Here is a 10,053-nt window from a genome sequence, read left to right as displayed (position 1 = left end):
GGTTTGTCTCAGTGTATAGAGCGTCGGCTTGCGGACTGAAAGGTCCCGGGTTCGATTCCGGTCAAGGGCATGTACCTTGGTTGCGGGCACATACCCAGTGGGGAGTTTGCAGGAGGCAGCTGATCGATGTTTCTCTCTCATCAATGTTTCTAACTCTCTCTCCCTCCCCTTCCTCTCTAAAAAATCAATAAAATATATACTTTTTAAAAAGTGTACATTGTTTCAGGGTGCTGTTAAAGTTCCTTTGGTTTGGTAATATTTTAGGCAGTAGTTGATTCTGGCTATTCAAATGAGTACCTAGAATCACAGTCACTTAAACGTCATAAAAATGAACTAAGAAAATTATACATTTGAAGATTACTTGTAATTTATCAATTTTTAATTAAAATGAATGGCTATAGCTGGGCACTTTGAAATACCCATAAAAAGGCTTATGCTTTTGGATTGGACGATAGCCCTTTGGAAGGATTCTCCCAGCCCACTGGTGCCCTCAGAACCAATGTTAGAATAACCATGTGAATGTAGTAGTTTCAGGGACAACTTGAAATTATACTTTTAAAATAAAAAGCATATATATATATATATCATAATACTAAAAAATAACTAGAGTAATGATATTGCAAATGACCTTAACAAATCATAAACACCAATCCCATCCCCAATTTTTGAATATTTGCTACCACCCTATATCTACACTTCTGTCCCTCCATGTCTTCTTTTTTATCCTAGACCTTCTTATCTTCTTGGGGGCGGCTTGGAGGTAGGAAGAGGAAATGCTCCTTATTAAATAATGTTTTTTATTCTCTAGAGAATCATTTCATACCCCTCCCCCAATTTCCACCCCATCTTTGCATTCCAATATTTCCTCTCTCCCACTCCTGACTAGCTTAGTCCTCACTGCAGAGAATTATATTCAGCCTAATGTTTCTCTAACTAGTCACCTTCTCAGCTAAAGAAATGGGAGGAAAGATGGACTAGACAGTATAAGAAATACTCAATAAACTTAAATAATAGGCTGAAGTAGATGGTGGTGAGGGGTCCTTTGAGTCTGAAATGATCTTATTTCTACATTATGTAATCCTATTCCACTAGTTCTTTTCTATATATTTGTTACAATTACTCAGGTTTTTCTGTGGAGAAACCATAGAATTGCTCTATCTCCCTCCCTTGATTAAAAAAATCCAGTTAGGTTTGTGTAATAATAAAAGCTAACAATTCCTTGCACACTTCTATTCCAAGAACTGCGTTAAGCATACAAGCTTTGATATTTAGTACAACTCTATGAGGTAGGATATGCTTCTCCTTATATTACGGATTAAGACACAAAGACATAGAGATGAAGAAAGTTGCCTAGGGACTCATAGCTGGTAACTTAAAATCAGATCTGATACTGGATTCGAAGCTTTTAGTCACTACTTTTGACCTTGTCAAGATGAGCAGTGAGGGTGACCCCCCACCTAGTGTAGCACATGCAATCCAACTAAAACAGCATCGGCCTGGAGGTCAGATCACTTAAGTCCTGGTCTCAACTCTAACACTAATCAGTGTGTAACTTTAGGCAAGTCCCTTAAATAGTTGGCCTCACAGCTCTACCATTTCTTCATTTATAAAGCCAATAGACTGATTTTTCTGTCTTCTGACTTTGTCATCTAGTTACACATTCCTATAAATTGTCGAAAAACACTTATGGACCAAGGCACATCACATATAAAATATATATACATACATATATTGTATGATGCTTCTTAAGTCTGAAATTTATGATTGTGTGTGAGTCTTTGGAGAAAATGCCAAAATCACATTTGACTTCAGAGAATTGACTGGGCCCTTTCTGTAACACCAATTGAGCACTGACTTTATGTTAAACATATATTCATTTATTAATGAATAGCCTAAATGGATGTTAGGAGAGATATATCACAAAACTCCTTTTCCCATGAACAGTCACATAGAAACACAACCATGTAACAAAAAAACCCCGATATGAAGAACATATATGAAAGGAGGACAAATTTAAATTAAATTAAAACAATGTACCTACATGGAAGACCAGATGTTGAGCTTTGCGAACTTAAGGTTCAAGTCAATTTTGTTTTATTCCTAACATCTCACCCAGGATCCACCTATCACAAAAATCAGTGGAGTTGTAGGAGGAATAGGGACACAAGCAGAGAATCTCATGGATGATCTAGATGAGATATAAAGCAATGATCCTATGGTACAGTTGATGGTAGAGGCAAAATAGGGAGAATGAAACTGTAAAATAGTGAAATGTTACATTAATTGTGAATATGTGTTTGTCTTTAGAATCACACTTATTTTTGAGCTGTATTTTGAATTTTCTATCTAATGTAGTCACAGAACTACTGAATATAAAACTAAAGAAATATTGTATTATTTTCTTTATGGATACTGATTGCTTTAGAACCAAGCCCACGCCAGACGGATTCTGGTGAGAATGCCTTCTGGATTCCTTTGGTCAACGGTCACGTGATTGTAGGTTGGTTTTTGAGACTTTTTGAACTGATGTTTACTTATCTGAAAATGTGTGTGTGTGTGTGTGTGTGTGTGTGTGTGTGTGTGTGTGTGTGTGTATAGTGGGATAATGGATGATGGGGGTGTAACAATAACAAAATCCTCAAAACATTCTTGTAGTAATTGAAATAACACCTAGCACAATGGTTTAGTTCCCACTCTCTATTTTAAATATTGGTCTCCTTGCCTATAATCTTTAAATAGTTTCATGTTTGCACTTCACAAAGGTGCTATCAAAGTGCACTTAGACAAGCCCTTTCTGGAACATTTATAATGTATACTATCTATCTATACTTCTAACCTTCTGTTTCCATGTAAAAAATACATAATTTGCATAGTAGTTGGGGCAAGGAAGAATGTACCTTGGAGCAGTCAAGTTCTAGGTCACGTTCTGTAAGAGAAAAACATTTTCTATCAATGCCCAGAGTCAATCATCTTCCGTGTGCTCAGGGAAGGGAGCCTATAAGATCAATTAAAAAATTCTCCCCTTTTTCACTCATGCCTGACTTTTGTGGCATAAATGGAAGCATCCCAAATAGCTTTCATATAGCAGGCATCTTTTTTGAGTATTATATTTCCAGTGTACTCCGCATGAATTGATACTTTTTTTCTTTTGCCTGTAGGGAGGTAAATATTGTGTTTTGTAAGATAGCAAGACACAGTAAATTTGATCTGATGAAATAATAAAATGGAATAAGTAATAAAATGTAGTACTAAAACCAGGTTTTAGGAAAATGCTATTGGGCTCCAGCTCCTGGTGGGTATTCAGGACGTGGGAGAGCGAGGCCTGCTCTCAGCCCCTCTGCTTGGCTTCATTCAGGACTGCGGACAGGTGTGTGCACACAGCTGGGAGCCGCTCCCAGAACTGCTGATCTGCTCACTGTCTCCACCTGCCCTCTCTGTGCTCAGCTAACTCCTAACATCCTACAAAACTCTTCTCAGTTGTGATTATTGAGTTTTTTACTTTATATTTTTTTTAATTTTTGAATTTTTTTTCAGTGAGCATGCATTACTTTTATACTTAAAATAACAAGGAGAAAAAAAGAGAGAGAGAAAAAGTAAAAGAAACAAAATCTGCCCCAAACTCCCTCTCTGGTTGTGCACTCCCCTGATGGAAAATTTTCTCACCAGTTTCCAAATCCTCTCGCTTCAATCCGTATTTACTCAGGCCCTGCTCCTCCCTGTGAACTCATCGCTTTCTGCGAACGGCTTCCTGGTCATTTCCAGCCTAGACCTTGTTTTACACTCTGCAGTAATTCTATGTTCAGTTATCCGTTGTTCTCACTAGATTATAAGCTCTGCAAGAGCAGGACACATAAAAATATCTAGATCCCCAACATCTATCCTAGTACCTGGTACATCGTAGGTGCTCAGTAAATTCTCCTGCATGAGGAATGAAAGAGAAAGGAGACAGCCACCCTCAGAGGGAAAAGGAAGATGACTGCGACCCCAGAGCCATGCACACTCATTCCCCGCTCCTGTCCGGGCTCATGGAGCACCAGGGACCTGAGCCCAGCTTCCCCGGTGGCCTCCCCGCTCTGCCTGCGAGGCTGCGCTGCAGCAGGTGAGTGAGCCCACAGCCAATCCCTTCCTTTACCTGCGTGCAGTACTGTTTTTCTAGCCTCTGGCTCTCCTTTTGTTTCTGGCAGGTGAGGGACACCACAGACACAATGGTGCCATTGTAGTTCTCTTGGGAGGACGTCCAGGACATCAAGGCGGTGGTTGAGCTTAAAACATGGACACTCACATGTCGGGGCTTCTCCGTGAGCTCCTCCATCCACTCTCCCGAAGGACCTGAAGGTTTCAAAGGAGAGCACAAGGCACGCGTCACCCTGAGACGGTTGAGACAAAAGGCTGGTTTTAAAAATCATGTTGTTTCCCCTTCGCCCTAAAGAAGATATTCCAAGTAAGATTGGCGCCTGGTCCTGCCGGCGTGGCTCATTGTTGAGCATTGACCTATGAATCAGGTTATAGTTCCATTCCCCGTCAGGGTTGTGGGCTGGATCCCAGTGTGGGGCGTGCATGAAGCAGCCAATCAGTGATTCTCTCTCATCATTGATGTTTCTCTCTCTCTCACCCTCTTCCTTCCTCTCTAGTCTATATAATCAATAAAAATATATTTTTAAAACACATATTTAAAAAAAAAGATTGGCAGCCTGACTGGTCTTGATACTGTCTGCCCAGCTATAGCCGGGCACTGTATCCCTCATCTTTGACCTAAACAGCAGCCACAGCAGCAAAAATACCCTCGTGAGCGATAGAAGCTTCATTTCCATTATGTGCATCTGAGTTAATTCTGGAAAATACTTCCCTGGAGCGAATTCACTTCTCTTTTAACAAAGAGTGGATGTAGCAAGGTGACATGTCATCAGTGCTTATAATTTCTTTGTTGCTAAGATCTTTGGTCTCTAGAAATAATTACTTTGAGATTCAAACTAGCTTCTCCTATAGTTGTGTAAAAAAAATCCAAATTTATTAACAGTAGGATGGAAGAGGCAGGGTGTGACTATATTAGAAAAGAAATAGGCAACAGGCTGGCTCAATTATAGAAGCTGGCTAAAACCTGGGGATAATTTGTGGACACGGTGGGTTCCTCATGATAAACTATCTCCATAGAATTGCCCCCATTAGCTTCATTCTCTTGGGTTTCTAAAGGGGTGATTAGCACTGTGCCTGACTCATAGGAAGGACTCCGGAATTATTTCGGTGATTATTCCCTACAGAGATTCCCTATTGCAATTCCAATGTGGAACTTCCTTTTATTTGCTAGGGAACTATTTCCCCATTCCTTAATAGAAAGCTGCCTTCCAAGGCTGGGACCCAGGTTAGGAAAGGGATGCTAGTCTCAGGTTCACCATAACTGGGGCAGGGGAAAAAACAATCATGATCATGGCAAAGAGATATGGCATGCAATACCTACTAGGCTCTATTTTGAGTCTACTAGTATATGTGTTTATAAATTTAATCCCTTAATTTCCATAACAAGCCTGTGAGACAAGTACGAGTATTAATCTCAGTTTCAGACAAGGTAGCTAAGGCAAAGGGAGGGTAAATGAGCTGGCATTCACACACAGAAAGTCTGGTTCTCAAATCCACGCAGTGGCGCAATAAATATTCGTTGAATGTACAACAGAATTAATAAACAGGAAAATGGCATAAACCCAGGCTAGGATTGAATAGTTTGGTACCAGAAGCAAGATGTATACACAAATAAAATAAATCTAGAAAAATATCACACTCGTGTTGTGTGCTATGAAACAGTAGAAACTCAGGGAAGGGAAGAGCCAGCATGGCCAGAATAGTTGAGGGAGTTTTCTGGAAGCCGTTTACACTTGCAGGGGACCCTATGAGCAGATAAGGAAATGTTTGGGTTAATGGAACATTGTTAGCCTCATGGGGAGGACTGAATAGTAAGCCTTGTTCGCATTCTCAAGGCATCACACGTCAAAGATCTTCCATCGTGGGAAGCCGCGGAAGGCAACTGTGACTCTTCTTTCTGCAGGACTTATGGATCTTTCAGGCCTCTACCAGGGGCAACATTTTTAGTTTCTCAAGTAAAAGTTTATATGGGACATTGTCAACATGTTTAAGCTACTAAATAAACTGATTTCTCCCCTCTGCCCTCCTCCTGTTTCCCTTGTCCCCCTCCCCCTCCCTTTTGAGGATATTTGATGAAGGTGGTATTTTGCCTTTGCAGATATTGATAAAGTATATGGTGGTCATTCTCTTTGGAGAGCAATGTTTACCCATTTCCTCCTGGTTCTTCTTTCTACTGATAAGAGGCACATTAACATCCCGATGAGCTACAAATTGATTTTTAGCCTCTAAATTTCTGGTAAACAGATTACATAAAAAATGTTACAAGCATGCACCATGTGTTCAACTTTTATTTCATTTATTTATTTTTACAAATAGATTTTTATTGATTTCAGAGAGGAAGGGAGAGGGAGAGAGATAGAAACATCAATAATGAGAGAGAATCATTGATTGGCTGCCTCCTGCACACCCCCTACTGGGAACCAAGCCCGCAAACAGAGCATGTGCCCTTGATCAGAATAGAACCTAGGACCCTTCAGTCTGCAGGCCGACACTCTATCCACTGAGCCAAACCAGCTAGGGCTTTGTGCAACTTCTAGAGCAGTGGTTCTCAACCTTCCTAATGCCGCCACCCTTTAATACAGTTCCTCATGTTGTGGTGACCCCCAATTCATTGTTACAAATTGAACATAATTAAAGCATAGTGCTTAATCACAAAACAATATGTAATTATATATGTGTTTTTCGATGGTCTTAGGCGACCCCTGTGAAAGGGTTGTTCAACCCCCAAAAGGGTCGCGACCCACAGGTTGAGAACCGCTGTTCTAGAGGCTACTTATTGCTCTGCTATTACTTTTTTTGGTAATCCTCACCTGAGGATATTTTTCCCCATTGATTTTTAGAGAGTGGAAGGGAAAATGGGGAAGGAAGGAAAGAGAGAGAGAAACAAAAAGAGAGAGAGAAAGAGGTGAGAGAGACACTTTGATTGGTTACCTCCCGGAGCCGGGAATTGAGCCTGCAACCCAGGTATGTGCCCTTGACCAGGAACTGAACCCGAGACCCTTTGATTCATGGGCCAATGCTCTAACCACTGAGAAAAAATGGGCCCGCGCTTTGCTATTACTTTTTATGGAATCAGTAGAAGCCATCCTGAGACTTGACATTGGGCCTTTTAGGATGCTCTAGCTTTGTCTTCTTGTGCCAACTTTATGGTGACCACGTAGGTCTTACTAAACGTCAACCTTTGTCTGTCTTTTGTGCTCTATAAGCTCAACATTCTAATGAGGCTTTTCATGCAGTCCAACAATATCAATTGTCATTACAACCTTAAACAAAAGTCACATTTCCCAAACTGTTCATGTCCTTTGAGAGTTTGTTGTGCCTAGTGTGAAAGGTCAGCTTATTAAATGTACAATTAGCCCTAGCTGGTCTGGCTCAGTGGATAGAGCATCAGCCTGTCCACTGAAGGGTCCTAGGTTCTATTCCAGTCAAGGGCACATGCCCCAGTTGCCAGCTCAATCCCCAGTAGGGGGTGTTCAGGAGGCAGCCAATCAATGACTCTCTCTCATCATTGATGTTTCTGTCTCTCCCTCCCTCTCCCTTCCTCCCTCTGAAATAAATAAAAATATATTAAAAAAATAAATGTGCAATGACTGCAATAATAAAAAACGTCCTTAAATCTGTAGGTTTGTGACTACTAAACATACATATATTTCCTCTGCTCTCAACATTTCCTGGATTTGAGACTCCCTTGACCTTGAAGAATTCTCAGGTCTCCAAGATTTGATGAATAATTGATGCCTGAGCGTCATTAATCTCACCAGTTCCATTGTTCTAGCTCCCCTGTAAGTGTAAAACTGTTTCTTTGGTACTTACTGATATAAAAACTGAGGGATTTTGCTGACTGACTTTTTCGAGTTTCACAAGATCCTGAGGAACTAAAGGTTGTCACAGATAACTTATATTTCCCAGGCTCCTTCAGTTCTGTAACAAATTCGTGTGCTTCTTCAGCGACTGTCAAATGTTCAGTAAAGTTTTCTAAATCATACATAAAAAGAGAAGATATATAAATGGAAAACTGGAAAGGCCTTGACTATAGACAAGTTAATTCATTAAAAATGTATTTTTTTATATTGTCTCCTTCCTTTTGTCAAATTCAATTGTACTTCTAAGCTAAAGTTTCAATAATTAAAAGGTGACTAAGGGTTTGAATTGATTTTCACAATAGTTTTAAATAACCAAACTATAATATGATGTCCAAATCAATAAAATGAGGGTGAGGATATACAGTGTATTTTTAAGTATGGTTTCCCAACAGAACTACATTCACAAAGTAGAAATAGAATGTTAGAAAATAGCAATAATTAACTTTGTCACCCAGATATAAGGGCTAAAAAGTAACCAGCAACAAATATCCTGTATGTTCCTTGCAGTAGTATTAAATATCCAGAAATGCCTTATAATATTTAATCATTTCTAACTAGAAACAATGATTTAAAAATTATTTCTAGTTAGAAATAACTCCTGTGGATATATTTTCTGACACTTGTAATATTTTCTTTTATCTGCTTGCTTCTAGAACTTTTAAAAATAAAAAATAATTTTTATATTGCTTCAAAGTCCGTCCCTGCTGTTTATGACTTCCTTTGAAGTTATCATCAGTTGGTGATTTTAATAGCCTTCCACAGAACACAGTGCAGTGAGATAACAGCACATTTGAACCTCTACAGAAATAGGTATTAAAAAAGAATTCTGAGTCACAAGACCCTATTTTCCATAGGATATATTGAGGAACAGACAAATAAAAGCTAGAATAAGGAAGCTTAAAAAAAAAACCCCACAAGTGATTCCAGGTGACTGTTACAACTTTTGACTCACATAATTGGAAATGACTAAGGATTTCAGTGTTATACAGTACCTGGGTATGGTTTACTGCTCTATTATCTAGTCTAGAGGAATCCACAGATTTTGTATCTCATTCTACTAAATGAAATAGGGGTGAACAATATGTCATATATAAAATGACATGATCTTAATGCCCTAATCTGCAAATAAAGTTGTCATTGTTACTTCAAATTTTGACAACTTGGCAAGCTTTACAACCCCTATTGTGAGACTGGAAGGCATACAATGAAGTATGTTACTGTACAAACAAGACAAACAATGAATAACTATAATAAGCTACCAAACCACAGTTTAAATATTATTCGTGACTCAAATGTACTGAATGCCATGGCGTTGCTTTTTATAAATTAGTGGGCTAATATATAAAGAATGACTAGGATGCTGGATAAGTGAATACAATCGATAATATGTTAGCTATAGTGAAAAATACCAATTGCTGTGCATTTTCTGTTTTACTACCAGCTTCTCTTTGGAAAGATATGAGTGGTGTTGCGACCAGGGAAGCACACACAAGGGAAATAATAGCTAGAGGAGCCGACACAGGCTTGAAACTCTTGGGAAAGTAGCCATTTTGTGAGAAAGATTCTTTTGCTGCATGCTTCAAAAACTAATGAAAACAGAAAATGTCTCCAGACTGTTTTATCATTTGTGATGGTGGTTAGACCTTTAGTTCAAAGTCTTCCCAATATAAGGTTTCCTTCAGTAATCTGGGCCTGGGAAATGGTGGGCAGTGAAACGTGTACAGTGGCCAGTACTTGCAACTTAGGAACTGACCAAACCTGTGGATTCTCATCCGATGTGATCGTTTTGTTTCCTAGTCTCAGTTCACACTGGATGCTTAATTACATTCCTGCCTCTCTCTATCATTTCTCTTTTGCTATTAACTGTCTCCCATCAGCCTTTCTTCCTAAACTTAAATTTGAGAATGTTTCCATTTCCTTCCCTTGGATTGTATCACTTCTTCCTCCCTCTGATTTCCTAGTGCTTTACCTTCCCTTTCTATGTGGATATGGAACCCATCAAAGGCAGTGGGTGGCTTTGGTGGCAACCAACTGAGTATCATTTGCACAGGGAAAG

The 10,053-nt window shown here is 39.4% G+C and overlaps 1 protein-coding gene across 1 annotated transcript in view; it reads right to left on the bottom strand.

Moving 5' to 3' along the window:
• PTPRO (protein tyrosine phosphatase, receptor type O) overlaps positions 1-10,053 on the bottom strand; it is an 86,589-nt gene that overhangs the window by 71,659 nt on the left and 4,877 nt on the right. The window contains exons 4-6 of the mRNA XM_015570181.1: positions 9,967-10,050; positions 7,948-8,109; positions 4,133-4,329 (exon numbers count right to left, since the gene is read on the bottom strand). Coding sequence (XP_015425667.1) covers positions 4,133-4,329; positions 7,948-8,109; positions 9,967-10,050 — 443 coding nt within the window. The remainder of the gene's footprint in view (positions 1-4,132; positions 4,330-7,947; positions 8,110-9,966; positions 10,051-10,053) is intronic.

Source organism: Myotis davidii, unplaced genomic scaffold (assembly GCF_000327345.1).
Source record: "Myotis davidii unplaced genomic scaffold, ASM32734v1 scaffold205, whole genome shotgun sequence".
NCBI lineage: Eukaryota > Metazoa > Chordata > Mammalia > Chiroptera > Vespertilionidae > Myotis > Myotis davidii.
Note: the sequence above shows the minus strand (reverse complement) of the source record. Positions and strands in the feature narration are given on the sequence as shown.